Raw genomic sequence first — 15,953 nt, forward strand, 5'->3', positions numbered from 1 at the left:
AAGCATTAAGACCATCCTGAAAGCACAACATATACAGGTTTAAAAATTCAGCAAGGAGGGGGAAAGATAGAAAAAAACCCCTAGATAATTCTTCACTATTCAAAGTAATACATGCTGATTGTATTGAGGTATCACCAAACAAAAAGGGAAGGGAGTGTTGTACAAAGGATGACTCCTAGAAATGACGATTGAGTGAAAAGAGCCCAAAAGATTTGCTGAACAGGACCGGTAATGTTTATTGTCAGATTTGTTCCAGCAGGCTTGGATCCAACCGTGATTTCTCAGTGATGTCTTTCAAGCGCAAAGTTAAACTGTGATTCCCATTACAGTTAAGCAGGAAGATAATTCTTTGGAGAAAGGAATGATTGCCTGCTCTAATGGACTCATGATTCCAAGGCATCTTAGCAAACGAAAACAAATAATTACAGGCATAGATAAACAGCAAATGGCACATTTATTTCTATGTAATGTGAAATGTTGAAATCTGAGGTCGCCTATATTTTGAAAGCGTTTAGAAACTGTTTGTAATTGCTAATGTGTAACAAATGAATGTGGGAAATATTTTCTCAATTTTAAATAAGTAGAAATGCTTTTAATGCCTTAAAAATCAAAAGGAAATAGTGCTCTGATCACTAATATGTGGGATCATTCTAGAATTAGAGTCATCAAAGGCAAGAATACTTGATTTTTTTGACCATTTATTCTATGCTTATCATATAAATATTTAATAGGCATATCCAAATATAGCCAATAGCGTTTTGGAAGCACATCCAATTCTTGGCTGCTTCTATCAGTTACTGAGGCATCCATGTAGACCTCTGCAGTTCATATCATTTATATTAGCACTGAACTTACCAGGAGTTGTTATATTCACATTGTGGTTTTGCTATATCATAAAATGATCTATTGTGATTCATTTATTCACTGAAGTGTAGATACTGAGCTGTAAATTTCAGGCAAGTCAGGCTGGTTGGTTGTCCACCAAGACCAGTGCTCTCTTTGGGTCTATTCATCTTAACTGTGAAACGCCTTCTAGGTTCAGCAGGCTTTCTTTTTAACTCTGGAAAAGTTGGGTCTTCTGCAAAAATCTGCTGGCAGCTCATAAAATATGAGCTCCTCGTTTTGGGAGGGGAAAGGAAAAAATGGATAATATTCTGTGGGTTAGCAAGGATGGAACAGTAGGCACATAGGTCTGCCACTTCAGACCTGTTTACATCCCTTCTGAATATTCGTTTGTGTTTCTCATCTCAAAAAATGGAAAAAGAAACCCACCCAAAAAACCCAATCACCCCCAAAAAATGAAACCCTTGATAATAATATTTTTGTGAAATCCCATATTCACAATCTCTCACTTGTTTCTCTCTCACATTTGCTCATTTGATGTTACCTTCTCAGTAGCCTTAGTGGATGTAAAAGTTACTAGCTAGCTTAACTGTGTTCTATTAATATAACTTAATTTGTTTCATTCCGGGCTGCCTATCCCAAATTTTTTAGGTCAGTCAGCATTCTCACTGCCACTTTCTGGCGATCCCTATATCATGTAAGAAATGATGCAGAATCTCCCTGAAGACTGTATATGACATAGGTTTTCCCCTATCTTCACCATAGCAATGAAATGTATGTTAGGAGACTCAGAGCTAGAAAGCAAAATAGAATTTTTTTTTTTTTAAAGAATTAATGATTTTGTTCCTCTGTGATGCTGTGACTGAATAGTTTTTGATGCTTTACTAAAGTGCACATGCTGTGGGAAGGGTCAACAAATCAGTGATTCAGCTCTTGAAAGTTTCTGCTTTTATCAATTTAGTATCTTATATACTCACCTGCAATGCAGTCTCTGATGGCAGCAACTATATAAGTGGTGATCACAGTATTTTTGTGGAAGAAAAGCATTGACTTTAAGGGAAACAGAGTCCACTAGTTTTAATTATGAGTATTAACATTAACTCATACATAACAAATGGAAATTAAACTGATGATAGAATGGATTGCTCTGTGTGCACCCACATGAAGTCTTCGATGCTGTGGCAGTTTTTAGGTAAGGTAGTTTGGCCCAGAGTTAATAAAGTTTCTCCTGAACATTAAGCAATCATTAGCAAAAGGGATTGTTACTTTTTTTTACCTCTTGCTTCCTCCAGACTTCTCTTGTGAAGACTAGATCTTCAAATTGTATTTCATGCACAGTCCCTGATGGACACGTAGAGTAGGATATGTTTTCAGAAAGACTTCTAAGGAGATTTAGAAGTACAAATATGTTGGAAAGGTCATGACTTTTAAGTTGCTTAAATTGTTTATGTTTCATTTACATGTGTGGAGTGTTTTATTTCTGTAGGGAACTAACAGAAATGCTCTCATTTAAATTCAGGAAAGTTATTTCCCTTGAAAACAGCCCTGAGTTACTGATCAAACTAGTTTTGTATAACTCAATAACATATTTATGTAATAGCATTCAGTAGCACAACTTGGAATTAAACCTGAAACCTTAAAATTGAGGTATTAAGAGCCTTCATTTGAAGAGGGCTGTTTCTTAGTGCTGTTTCTTAGTCTCTGTTTACATTTAAGTCCTTGGACAAGCACAATCAAAGATGTTGTGAAGAAGAAACAGCAGAATACTTCAGCACAGGATTCCCCACTATTCCCAACTTGGGGTACACCTACATCTTATCTCTATCTCATATTGCCACAGAGCTTTTTAGCATATTATCCAGCTAATGGAACAGTAGATTCAGGAGCTGAAAACTGAGGGACTAGAAGGAAGGGAACATAGTTGTGTTAGGGGACATAGTGTTTCTGAGAAACCTACCTATTGCTTGTGTTAGGTGTTTACCAACAGAGCATTTGTTAGTGGAGACCAGAGCATGCTTCCTCCATCCCTGCTAATATCCTTACAGCACTGTGTACTTGCTTGCTGGCTCTCCAAGTTCACTGTTCATCACTGCACAGTGGCCTGACTGCACAGGCAAAGGTGCAACTTTTGGTGAGTCCCAGCCTGCCAGCTGCTGGTTCACGCTCCTCTTCCACTTCCAGGTGCATGATGTTCTTCCCAGGATGTTATGTTAAAGCTGCCTCACAGGAATAGGTGTTACGTGCACACACATATGTGAATGGAGTCTCATAAATGTATGAAACATCACCGTTTTCCTTCAGCAACACATTTAAGCAGTGATGGCTGGACTTGCTTTGGTCCAACCTCTGCCTCTGGCAGGCTCCTCTGGGGTTAGCACAGGGTCCTGTAGGTACCATGTGGGAACCCCAGCACTTACTATCCCCTTGACTTCCCCTCTGCATTTTGTCTGTGGCTGGCAGATGGTCTGATGCACATGGGGGTTGCTCAGCTGGCACCATCCTACTGCCAGCAGCAGAACAGCCAGGCACACTCTGTTTCCCTGCCTTGCACCAGTGTCAGCTGCATTTTGCCCTCTCTCGGTCTCAGCAGCTGGGTTTGGGCTGGCCACAGGCTTCAGTGGTACTGGGACATGTATGGACTTGCTGTGGAGTTACCAAGGTTGGTACAGATGATCCATGAAGCAAAAGGTGTGTAATCACCTGAACATATCACAAAAGAAGAGTGAGAACAGCCTATGCCGGTAATGAAGAATGCTGTTCCCAGCAGTAAAACCTAGCTCATGTTTTGACTCGGGCAAGCCTGAAGGACTGTGTGCTGATAAGAACAGAGTGTGACAACTCATCAGTGGAGGATCCTGCACCCTACTGAGAGGAGCATGACATCAAGGGTACAGCATGGTACACCTGCCATTTCTTTCCCTGATAGCTCACCATGAAAGACATGAGGCCTGTGCAGGTGAGTGCATCCCAGGCAAATGTGTTTTCCAGATGAAGAAATGCAGACAGGGAGCAGCAGTCTCACCTGAGACATACAAGGTTCATAAGGGCAGGATTTGTAAGCAATGGATGATTTCACTCCTAAAGTGTATAGAACTTTATCCAAAACCCAGCTTTTTTGCTGGGGGGATAGCAGTAAGCAAGAGGTGTGACAAACTGATAGCTGGGGTCTGCTGTTCTTTCTGTTGCACAAAAGAGATGCTGGACAGACCTCTTCAGCACAGACCTTTGTACTTGTGGGTTTGTGGGTATTAGAGTGTGAGTGAATGAAAGCTGTGAGAGAATGCTCGTGAGTGGGTAAAATCAACCTGCGTGGAGATTGGATGTGGTAAATCTATCTTGGGTTTTTGCAAGCCCTTGGATTTAGTTTTGCTGCATTAGTTACTTGTCGAAGAAAATGCTATTACATTCCTCCAAACTCAGTCTGCCTCAGGTTACTTGTGGCTTCTTTTCATTGCCCCTGGTCCTTGATAACACAGGGCAGGGTATACATTACATCATACAACAATGATGCTCCAGAACTCTAACCATGATCTAGGATAATGACCTTCAGGAGATTTAAGAGGACAAATATACCTAAGTTAGTAATCAAAGCACTGACCCAGTGTAGGCTGAATCTCTGTGATTCTCAGTTTTTTGCAACCTGCAGACCATGGGTGAGCTGTGTTCCCTTTCCAATTACTTCATCAGTGAGCAGCATAAATCAGCAAAAACTGATAAGAAAATGTAACACTTTAGCTTGGACTCATGGGAACAAAGCACAACAATTTGCTGTGCCTTTCACAGCATACTCTGTGCTGTGCTGCCAGGGAGAAATGTACAGATCCTTAAATAAAGTAAATAATAGATAGCGTGTCAGATGATAGTCCTATAAATAGATGCCTGTTCTGTTTTATGACTTGAAATTTAATTTCTTGCACTCTACTCCCTGCAAGTAATTGCTGTGTAGAAAAGCCTCATGTCCCACATCCAACTTGTCTCAAAGTCATCTATTTCCATGGTTAACTTTTAAATAATTATCTATTCCTGTAATGAAATCTGCAGGGGATATTTTGTCATCTTTCAGTACAGTTCAGTGAGAACCTCATCTTTGTTCCTGTATATGCATGAAATGTTTGGGGAGCAAATTGCATTTCTCACTGTGATTGACTCCTGTGGATTTATTTGGCTAGGTACCAGCTCGAAGCCCTACAATATTTGTTGGAATCAGATTCTATTTAGATTTGCAATTCATGAACCTAATTTTATTGCAATTTTAGAAAAAATTATTCATGTGAAATTAATATATACAGTCTATACAGTCATAAATGTTACTGCACAATAAGAATGAAATTTTGGCATAAAGCATTATGATTAAAATTATAATTATTTTCTTCTTTTTATAACTTACATTATTTTTTTTTTATTTCTGGTTATTAAGAGCATGGAGATTGCATTCAACTCTTTTCCTCAGAGAGAATTCTAGAGTATTTAATTGGGTTTTGTTTTAAAGCTGAGATTCTCACTAATTCCTCTAACTGCAATATATAGGGCATGAAATATAGTACCAGATAACTGCAGGATTTCTGGCAAAGATCACAACAGCTAAATGCACATGGCATTAAGAAAACTCTGAGAGGCAAAGCTGGGAGGCATGATGAAAAGTGAGAAGCTTTATTCTACTTTAGCCAAACCAGATTACAAGAAGGGCATGAGGTAGGACCAAGGAAACTATAAGCCTGTTAGTCTAAAATCAGCACCTGGAGAAATTATGGAAAGGATTATACTAGGTGCTGTTGAAAAGCATATAAAGGACAAGGCAATCATAATTATTTTGCTGGCAGCCTATTCACTGTTACACACTTGATGCCTGTATTTTACTTCCAGCCAGTGTCAAACTAAAACATAAAACCTGGTTTTGCCTTTGTTATTAAATTATGTTGTTTCAGTCCATCAAATTAGGCCCATTTATCCATTATAATTGATCAAATGATAGTGGTATATTTCTAGGATTCAGTTATTAAACTAATAAAAAAGTGAGATTAAAAAAAAAAAGTTGTGTTTTTTGGGGGGTCATTTCTTTCTTTGTTTTTAATTAAAAGGCTGAGGATATTCTTACCAATTAGGGATATTAGAGCTGATCTGGCACAACATTGGAACAAGGTTATTTCTTGATGTGCATCCTGGTTTGGTTTTGAACAGTCTTGGCTTCTGTGTTAAGGTGAAAGGCCCTCCATCAGCAAGGTTGGATGGACCTGCAGTGTTGTGGTATAGAGGGTCAGGACATGTTTTGTGGCTTTGTATATGCTGCACAAGGCCACAAAAAGTAGACTGAGAGGGTTGCCATGACCTGTGTTGTTCCCATTTCTTCCTCACCTGGATAATAGATGTTTTCATTCCAGCCAATTCAGCTGAATGTGTCTCACTGTTGGAAAAAGCTACTTGTTTAATTTTTATTTTGCTTTAGGCTCTTAATTTCATCCCTTTTTGTCTTTCAAAGCACCTGTTCTATTCTTTGAAAGTAATTGTAATTTTTCTAAAATGTTAGCTGGCCTTAGTAAATTAAACCACATGCAGAATGCTGAATTCTTTTATTAACGTTTATGAACTACCTTTTCAGTGTGTTCCACATTTTCCCTTTTTGTCTTGAAAGTATTAGAAGACAATTCACAGTGGTATTATTTTTAGTGCTATTAAAAAGTCCAGGCCTTGAAGTCTTACTGTGCCATGTCACTTACTTGTGTCATGTCAGTGGAGCTCAATAATAAGAGGTGAGTGAAGATGAACTGGCTCCTGCCCAAGATGTGCAATCAAGAGTCTCTAATTTTCTTCTGTATAGAGAAGAAAAATTGTTTTCTATAATTTAAAGTTAGCTTTTGTTGTTTTGTCTGAGTGATAATATTTGATTTATTCTTCACTGACATCACCACAATCCTAATTCAATATCTGAGCATTAATTCTATGCCAGTCTAAGACAGGTCTTTTTTGCATCCCAAAGTAATTAATCCTGCATTCATAGTCAGTTGGCCTCAGATCTGCTCCATAAAGTCATCCATCATAAATACAAGCATGAGAAAAGCTCAGTATCTTCCTTGTATTAGGCAATAGGTGAAAATAAGAGGAAGTCTAAACGAATGCCATAAATCCTGACAATACGCACCAGGAGAAGCTGCTGGGCAGTAGAACAGCCACAGGGATGAGCAGGCAGAACTGTCAGCCAGATTTGACCAGAGAGCCCAGTAGTGAAAGCAGCCATCCAGGAAGCAGGGCCCTGAGCTAGGGAAGTTTGAACACCCCTCTGGGTTTTCTAGGCAACACCGCATGTGCAGGAATGTCGGGGTTCTCAACGAAAGTGCATCTCATCAAAGCAGGGAAAATGTGGCCTCAGTTGCCATCAGAGGTGCAGCAATTACAATAGGTCATTTCTGTAGAGCACTGAGCTGGGAGGAGAGAGATTTCTTGTTCCCAAGACAGTTTTCTCTTAGACCATGATTGTCTGGTCTAAAATACAGAAACAGATCTATATCATCTTACTGAGGCCTAAGTTTCAAATATAAAATCTGGATTTTTGCTTTAGGTACCTACATGAGCTAAGTGTTTTTGATAGCGGGAAGCTTTTTAGTCAAGCAGATAAAAGCACGGAAAAGAGGCATTGCTAGGGAAGTAAAGATAAATAAGTGTGTGCTTAGAGCAAGAAGAGAGCAGTAGATTCTTTGTTCTTGAGTCCAAGGGCTTTCAAGAGTAGTGTTATGTAGGAAATCAGATTAGATGAGGGACGATCAGAATGTCTCTGCTGCCTCTAAAATAGCTAAGCCTTAAAATGGGTCAGTTTGTCAGTTGAATTTAGTGGAGCTGTTACAGCTGTAAATGTATCTACTTTTTAGGAGTGACTTCCCAGTACTGTACAGAAAATAATGTAGTAGACTCTTGTAACAAGAAAGATGTTTTCTTCTTCTGAAGGTGCCTTTTCCTCACACCCTTTGCCTTCTCTTCCCCTGAGAAATAAAGTATCCTGTTCCAGCAAGCAGTGCTTGCATTCCCCTTGGGTCCTTTGCCACACCCAGCTCTGCACAAAGTAATTGCAAATTGTTGTCAGGATGACAGAAATAGCTGTGCCTGCATCAAGCTGACTCTGAAATGAGTCCCTGGACTGTAAGGAAAACAGGAGTGAAATGCTGTGCCTTGAGGAGAATATCCCACTGTGCCCTGTGTGGGTATGCGTGGGGGATGTTTTGCCCAGGTACCAGGATAGAGTGGTGCTGTTCCCTGGGGAGTCTGACTCACCTCCATTCCACGCATGGGAAGGAGCTACAGGAGAAACTGACAGTTAAATGGGGAAAATGGATTACAGCTGTGGATTCCCCTGAAGATGACCTTTTCTGTTAATGGATTGGTGGGAGTAGGTACCACTCAAAATTGTGGCAGGCTACATGTCTCAGTGCTACTGTATAGTTTGTGGTTGCTAATAGCAAAGATCAAGAAAATAGTCCTGGAAGGAGCTGGACTGACATAGATCTATTCAGGTGTTTCATTTTACAGGACGAAAAGAAGGGGACTGGGAACCATTGAAAAAGATGGTTTTAAATGTCTTCAAACAAGTTCCTTCTCACATAAATCCTGGAAGTGGTATGCAGTGTTGTGTCTCCAAGAACTGTAAGGAAGCCTCAAGGAGAATAAAAGCATAGGAAATAGCAAAAGCCATTCAATTGAGTCCTGACTAAGAACCTGCCATGGAAAACCATAAAGCTTTCTAGAGGGGGTTGGGATCCTGAACCTTGAAAAAGAGAATGGAAATGTCCTACAATCCAGATTTTTAAGTTGTCTTCTGGAAGACTGATTTATGACACCTAGGGCTCAATATTAATCTAAATCACTGTTTAGACTGATTATTTTAGATGTGATATAATTGGAAATAAAGTTACAACCTGCCATATCACAGCCATGATGTGGTTGTCTGATGTTTCCACATATGAGTGATCATAACTGAAGGTACAGCTAGCTCATGGGGCAGAACAAAAGAAGTAAAAGCTTCTTTCATTATAGGGCTCCCAATCTTGAATATACAGCTATTTTTGCACGTATAAAAGGTGATGCAATATTTGAAAATGCTCATGGATGTTAAAAATTGAACAGGTCTTATCAAGAGAATCTTTCACCATTTTATTAGCTCAGGTAGAAAATCGATTTGCCTTGGGTAATACTAAAACAGATAAAGCTGAAAACCTGACTAGAAGATGAATATCTCTCAAGTATAAAAATCTTCCAATATCAGATAAATCTGAGTTAAACAAAATTTGACAAAATGGACAGAGCAACCAAGTCTGGTGAGGATCAAGGCAAAGAGAATAATGGAAATAGTTTTCACTGTTGCTTCAAATATGTAATAACCAAAAGACCATCTCATTTCTTGGGATTTGGAATGGATACCATGCAAAATAACGGAAGTAAGCATTTATATTGCTTGGTTCATTGCAGGCATCGTGTCCCTGATCTCCCTGGCCATCCTGTCCTACGAGCGCTACAGCACTCTCACCCTGTGCAGGAAGCGCAGCGATGACTACCGGAAGGCATTGCTGGCGGTTGGAGGTTCATGGATTTATTCCTTGATCTGGACTGTGCCACCTCTGATCGGTTGGAGCAGTTATGGGGTAGAAGGTGCAGGTACAAGCTGTTCAGTACGCTGGTCCTCAGAGTCAGCTGAGTCCACGTCCTATATCATCTGTCTCTTCATATTCTGCTTGGTTATCCCTGTGATGGTCATGATGTACTGCTACGGTAGCCTCCTTTATGCAGTTAAACAGGTAAGCAGCTGTGTGCTATCTGTAGTGCAGACTGCTCTGAGGCATCTGTTACATTTCTCTTTTATCAAATTTCGATGTACTGATGATAGAGAGCAAATCAGCAAACCAAAATGAAGTTGAAAAAACCACAGAAAGCCTCAAGGAGGGGCATGAGGTCTTAAATCCTTTTAATTCTCCTGAAGCTCCAGTCAAAACAACCAGATAAGATCCATATAGATACTGATTTTGTGACTGTAGTACTGTGTTCTGTGAAAACCAGCATATCAGGGTGAAGGTTGCATTTGTAATGAAGCAAATACATATGTTTACCTGTTTATAAATAAGACATCTGTACAAATATATCTTCCTGGTTTTGGATTATGGCAATTTAATAATTTCTGCTTCCTAATCTATGGAACCTTAACTCTACAGTAATGCAGTTCTGCTGTGGTTTATGGAGTTAGCCATAAATCAAAATAAAGGATCAGCTTCTCCTGGTAATTCTAGGCCACATTTCAAAGCTTCCTTCTAACTACAACCACCATTACTGCTCCTCCTCCTACTACTACAATGCTGTTTCTCTCAGTGGTTTAAGGTGCACTGCAGATATTCCAAAATGAGTGTTCCAAAAGACCCTGCCAGGGGTGTGGTATTGCAAAGCATGAATACTCTTGGTAGATTAATGAAATTGTTTAATGATGAATAATGAGAGAGGGATGAATATATAGGTGTTCTCTAAAAAGCAATTCTCTAAAACGTTCAGATGAATTAACTAAAAGTGTTAAATGGGGGAAAAAAAAAGGGCAGCAAATCTCTGAATAGAGGTTCTTGTACAGAATTAAATTGAATGTAGTTTGCTTTTGATTAGTCATAAGGAATTAAGGAATTAAGGTTGCTTGTTTTATGTGAGTTGTCAAAACTTTGAGAACACTTAAAAGCCCAAATGGGAAATCTTTTCCTAACTGAGTGCTGAGCAGGCCAATAAAATCCCTTTGATGAGAATCCTACATTAGTATTCCTCTTAATGCTGTGCAATATGAAGATGGAAAAAATCTCCTTTGATTGTAAACCATTAAAGTGAAGTTGCAGTTCACATCTGCTCCCTGGGCAGCAGTTTCCTTTGCCATCACCTTAAAGAAAGGGACAGGATCTTGGAACACGTGGTACTAATAATATGGAGAAGACACACCTTTCTTAAAATTTTGTCTCTTCTTTCCTTCAGCCCTCACTGCTCTTCCTGACAACAGGAATCACCCACAACATACAAATACTTGTATCGATAAAGCTCTGTAGCACATACTTTAGCCTCTAATGCTGAATGTAGAGTTGTGTTATTCTAGTCACTTTTTAAAAATTTAAATTCAGTTGTATTACAAGTAGTCATAATCTCACTGATCTGCTGTGTAAAACATGCTGAGGGAACAAAGGATCACAGAGACCATATCTGCACCCTGTAGCCATTTTTTATTTAGACATTAAGACTGGGTAGACTGGGTGGAAGATTGGGTTGATTGATTAATCAGTAATTTCCAAAGGAAATAAAAACCATGGGAGAAGGAATAGCATTTTCCACAATCCTCTCTCCTCCATCCTCCTTGTGCCTTCCAGAATGACCAGCAAGCCTCTGGGGTCCTGAGGTTAGAGGATCCTGAGAAATTTTGTAAATGGTGGAAGTGAAAGAGAATCAAACCTAATCTTGTATAAACTGTTGGAGGGACAGGCCTTGGGGAACTAACACTTGTTAAATGCAAAGGAACTCCAGTGAGGATTAAATCATATCTCCTCTTTAAAGCTGTTATGAATAAGGGTCATAAGAACTGCCTGAGCATTTGAGAAGTCTTGAATAGCTAAATCCTAAATTTTTATACAAAATATCTTATGTTTTCCTGCTGCTTGTAAAACATTTCCTAGATGAGTTATATGTCACCAGAAAGAATCTCAATCAGAAAACTCATTAGTCCTCAGCTTTCTATAATGTATCAGAAACTGTGTCCAGTACCATAATCCCGAAATCTTGCATTTTGTAAGTATCTTGTGACATATATATATGTATATACACACATATATATATAGACATTTCCAAATAACATATTGTGACAAATCACTGAAATGCAGCCTTTTTCCCCTTTGGTCTGAGGTCCTCTACCTGTTCTCTAAGAAATGGGATAGTTTATGAAATGCTTAAGTATGTCATATTTCAAATTAGAGAAAAAGATGAGCAATATGCAAATGAAAATATAGTAGTTCTTACATAAAAGTACAAAGAGTAGGTAGAATAACAAAAAAAAAAGGTTAAGAGAGGTTACAGCATTTATTATAATGCTACAACTTTTTGGAGTGGGCAAAAAAATTAATTGTCTAGCAGTTTTGTGGCCTTGTAGATTTAAGTTCTTCGGTGACTCTTTGTGTTATGTATTAGAAGTAATGTGGGAACATTGCAAACATAATGAGTGCATTATCCCAACTTCAACCTCTTGGTGATTTTTCTAAATATGCATTTCATAATTTTGCCAGACCTATAGAAGTTTTTATGTTAGAGCATTGTAGCATTAATGGTATTGCACCCTGAAATCAAGAGTGTGGGAGTTACTCCATTATTAATAGTACAGTGCAAATTAACTGAGGTGGAATAAATGTCTTAATAGATTTGTGATAGTTAATGCAAGAATTGGCACAGTGCCTGCATTTTCTCTTTTGAGCAACAGTGATTATAGGTCTGCTTTTCTCTTTTTCTTCTCTATATTTAGTCAGGTGCTGTAGCATTCTGTCACTTGAGGCATTAATAGATTCCACAAAGTCATCTGCAATTTTTGTAGTGGTTAAAAGCTTAAGGATTTGAGTAATACAGGTTTTATGAAAGATCATCTTTTCAAGGAATTAGAAGTCAGTAGCATCATTATATGAATAATTTTAGCAGCAAATGCCATTAAACAGTATTACAATACAACTGCATTATTATCTCAGAGCTCTTACCATTTATCAAGCTCTAAGATCCTTAGGAATTTCTCACATTATTTTCTTTAAAAGTATCGATTTTTTTCCCCCAGGCTGGCTTTATCTGGATGTTTGAGTTTGATCAAATGGGCAAAGTTTTCTCCCTCACAGAATATTATTCACATGTGTTTTATTCTTGCACATTCTAAAGCACAAGGGAAGGAAACTGAGAATGTTTTGTTTTTCCTTATGCAATTACATTACTTTTTTCCCAGTTTTTGGCTTATGATGCTTCTCTGTGACTCTACCATTGCACTCCCTCTGGAAAAATATTCTTTGTGAAGCCAGTGTCAGTTGTTTGCACTTTGAGAAGTGGGCTCCCAAATGTGGAATTGCAAAGATTAGCGTTGTGATCACTGTAGCACAAAAGACACAATGTGATTAAAATCCTCCACTGAGGGGCAAGGAGAACTCCTGTCAACCAGCCTAATGAAAATCAGTAAAACTTTTAAAAGAGATCTCTTCACCCTGCACTATCTCCCACTTACATGCAGAAATCCTGCCCAAGGACAAGAATTATCCCAGAAGATTTCTTCAAGAAGTTTTCAGCTTGGTTTTGTGGAGACTCTCGTATCATTGCCAATGTTCTTTCATTGAAAGCTGTGTCTGAACAAAGCTCAGCAGCTCTTTGTGGAATGTAGCTAGTACATGGAAAACAATAAAAAGAATTATACACAGAGCACAAAGACTTAAACACGTAGCGTAATACACGTCTGACTGTGAAGTTCTTGCTCAGTGCAACAGACTTTGTGTTCAAGTGGGCAAAGTGTCAGTGGTCACACTGTCTCATGGAATTCTGGAGTAGATGGACTTGCTACATGAACTGATATTCCTACAGTGTTTGGGGAGTTTTTTGGGTGGGTTTTTTTGGTTTTGTTTGCTGGGTTTTTTGTTGTTGTTTGGTTTGGGTTTTTTGTTTTTGATCAGAGTTTTGGTTTTTTTAAACTTGAGAATAGTGAGGGAAAAGTAGTACTGAAAAAAATTTGTTATGTCCTTTCAGGTCATTACTCCACTTGTACTTTGACTTTGTCTTTGACAAAAAAAAAGGCAAGAAAAACATATTCAGGGAAAATTTTAAGACTAGCCCACATGAGGCAAAAGTTGGCCTTAGCACTATGTCTTGTCCTCTAGCCTGTGGTTCACATACTAATGCTTAATTGCCCATAAACTGTAGTGATTAAAATGTGAGTCTAGGTAGTGGAATTACCACACTATTTCCCTTTACAGCAACTGTTGTGGTTTCTTTTGAAAAGTGCCCCATGATTTCTAACTTCCAGATTTCACAGGAGAACCAGATCACCTTTTTTTTTTCATCCCATCCCCTGACCTTTATGAGTCTTGTGAACTTGTAGGGGAATGGGGATAGTCAAGGTTATGCAGTAAAGAGCTGTCTAGTCCTCTTTCTTATTGCTCTTCCAGACTTCAAAGTATCAAATTTTTTTAAAGATTTGGGTATAAACAGCAATGTTGGTTTTGAAATCTTCTGTGCCCACAAAGGAAGTCTTAGAGAAAAAGGAAAGAAGAGGTGTAAATTTTTATGACTTCTGATTCCTTAATCCTTTTTTATGTCTGTACTATTTGAAAAATTACATGTATCTGTAAAAACAGTTATGGCATCATTGTTCATTAAAGTAGGCAGGGAAAAACAATAAAGTAGAAGGATTGCTCCTGTGAATGTTTCCAGTTTTCCATCTCATTTGGAAATGACTGTTTGGAGAAAGACAGCAGATTAGAGCAGAATGCTCCATGATTTAAACTGAAATCTGCTTCACGTAATAAAAAAAGTAGGATGGAAGTGTAATTATTGTTCCATCATTCCTTAATTTGCTTCATAAGCCTATTTATAGAGAAACTTGATTTTCCAGAACTTTAATGGCTCTGAAGTTAGGATTTGTGTTGAGAAAACTGATAAAGCAATTATACACCATTAAATCTTCTCTTCTTAAAATCGTAAATAAAACCAGGTTTGTAGTCATAGGCCTTCTTTCAGGAGCAAAGTTCAAAACCTTTCTAGGTATTTAATTAAACAAATAAGTCCTAAGAAGTTTAATTCAGGTAAAGATGATCCTAGAGCTGGTTGTATGGCTCCTGTAGATCATCCCTTTCAAATGTGATTAAGTACATTTGGGATTCAACTGAATTTCAAGTATGTTTACCTTAACTGCATCTAAGCTCAAAAAAGGAACTATACTCATTAGACAACCATATATTGTTATTTTTTACCATATGTTTGTTAATTTTACTTCTTCCCTTTGGATCTTTATATAGGATCATATCATCTAGGATCTTTCTCTCTTAGCTTCTGGTGGTATAGAGGAAGAATAACTTTGCCTTTCATTTTTAAACCTTGTCATAAATATATAATACTGACATCTCATTTGAAACAAAAAGAGACTCAGTTTGCAAATTAATTAATAAATCTTTTCTGTCACATCATCACAAAGATGTTGGCTGACTTCTTTTTTTCTTCATTTATTTTAATGGGAAGCCTGCTTGAATAAAAAGCTGCTTTCATTAGCTAGGAGGAAGATTTACTAGTGAGCTTAATTTTTAAAGAGCCAGCATATTCTTGTACTCTTTCATAATGATCACGGTTTGCCCAGGAGGTTAAATGATTGTTACGTAGCTGTCATGAAGACACTGTAAATATAAGATTGACTTTCAGGGTTCACTGTTTTCAACATGTAAAAAGATTTCAGTTTTGTGCACTGTGTTTATACAAGTTTTTATTAAAGGTGTCTGTCCCAAGGGAATAAAATTCAGTATTTTCTGTAACACTGGAGAAAAATGTCAAATCCTGAGAAATAAAGGAGATAGCTAACATTTTCTTTATTTTGTGTATAGCTGCAAGGTTTGTAAGTTCACCATCTCAGCTTTTAAGAGAGTAAAGGTGCAGTGAGTCAATCCATTGTAAAATGCCATTCAAAGTGTCTAGAGACTTCAGCTGCTGTGCTTGCATGGACACATGTCTAACTCACAAGTGACAGGTATGTTCACTTGGGGTTGTTCTCAGTATTTTTGATTAAAAAGTATCAACCGACTGTTGAAGCACATGTCATCAGATTAGTGCTCATTTTTTGAGGTCTGATCATGCTGGAAGGGGAACAGGCATGAGAAAAGATTATGATATTGTTTCCAATGTGCTTTCAGAAGTGTAAATCTTTACTTAATTGTCTGTATTTGCACAGAAACAGTTATGTGACTTTGGCGTAAATCAAGCACTGTACAAATTCATTGTAAATCAAGTTAATGGCTGGTCAGAAAACAGGAATTCACTGAGTTTGCTACTTTCCATTCTTTATATAAACTAGGGAGGAAGTAAGCCTGTCATAGTGTTTAATAACTATCTAATAGAAATTT

At 38.1% G+C, this 15,953-nt stretch overlaps 1 protein-coding gene across 1 annotated transcript in view; it reads left to right on the forward strand.

Annotated features, from left to right (window-relative positions):
* Nucleotides 1–15,953, forward strand: part of LOC126648908 (pinopsin-like) — a 68,723-nt gene that overhangs the window by 13,861 nt on the left and 38,909 nt on the right. The window contains exon 2 of the mRNA XM_050332610.1: nucleotides 9,295–9,620. Within this exon, the coding sequence (XP_050188567.1) occupies nucleotides 9,295–9,620 (326 nt within the window). The remainder of the gene's footprint in view (nucleotides 1–9,294; nucleotides 9,621–15,953) is intronic.

This window comes from Myiozetetes cayanensis, unplaced genomic scaffold (assembly GCF_022539395.1).
Source record: "Myiozetetes cayanensis isolate MyiCay16 unplaced genomic scaffold, myiCay2020 scf5-8, whole genome shotgun sequence".
NCBI lineage: Eukaryota > Metazoa > Chordata > Aves > Passeriformes > Tyrannidae > Myiozetetes > Myiozetetes cayanensis.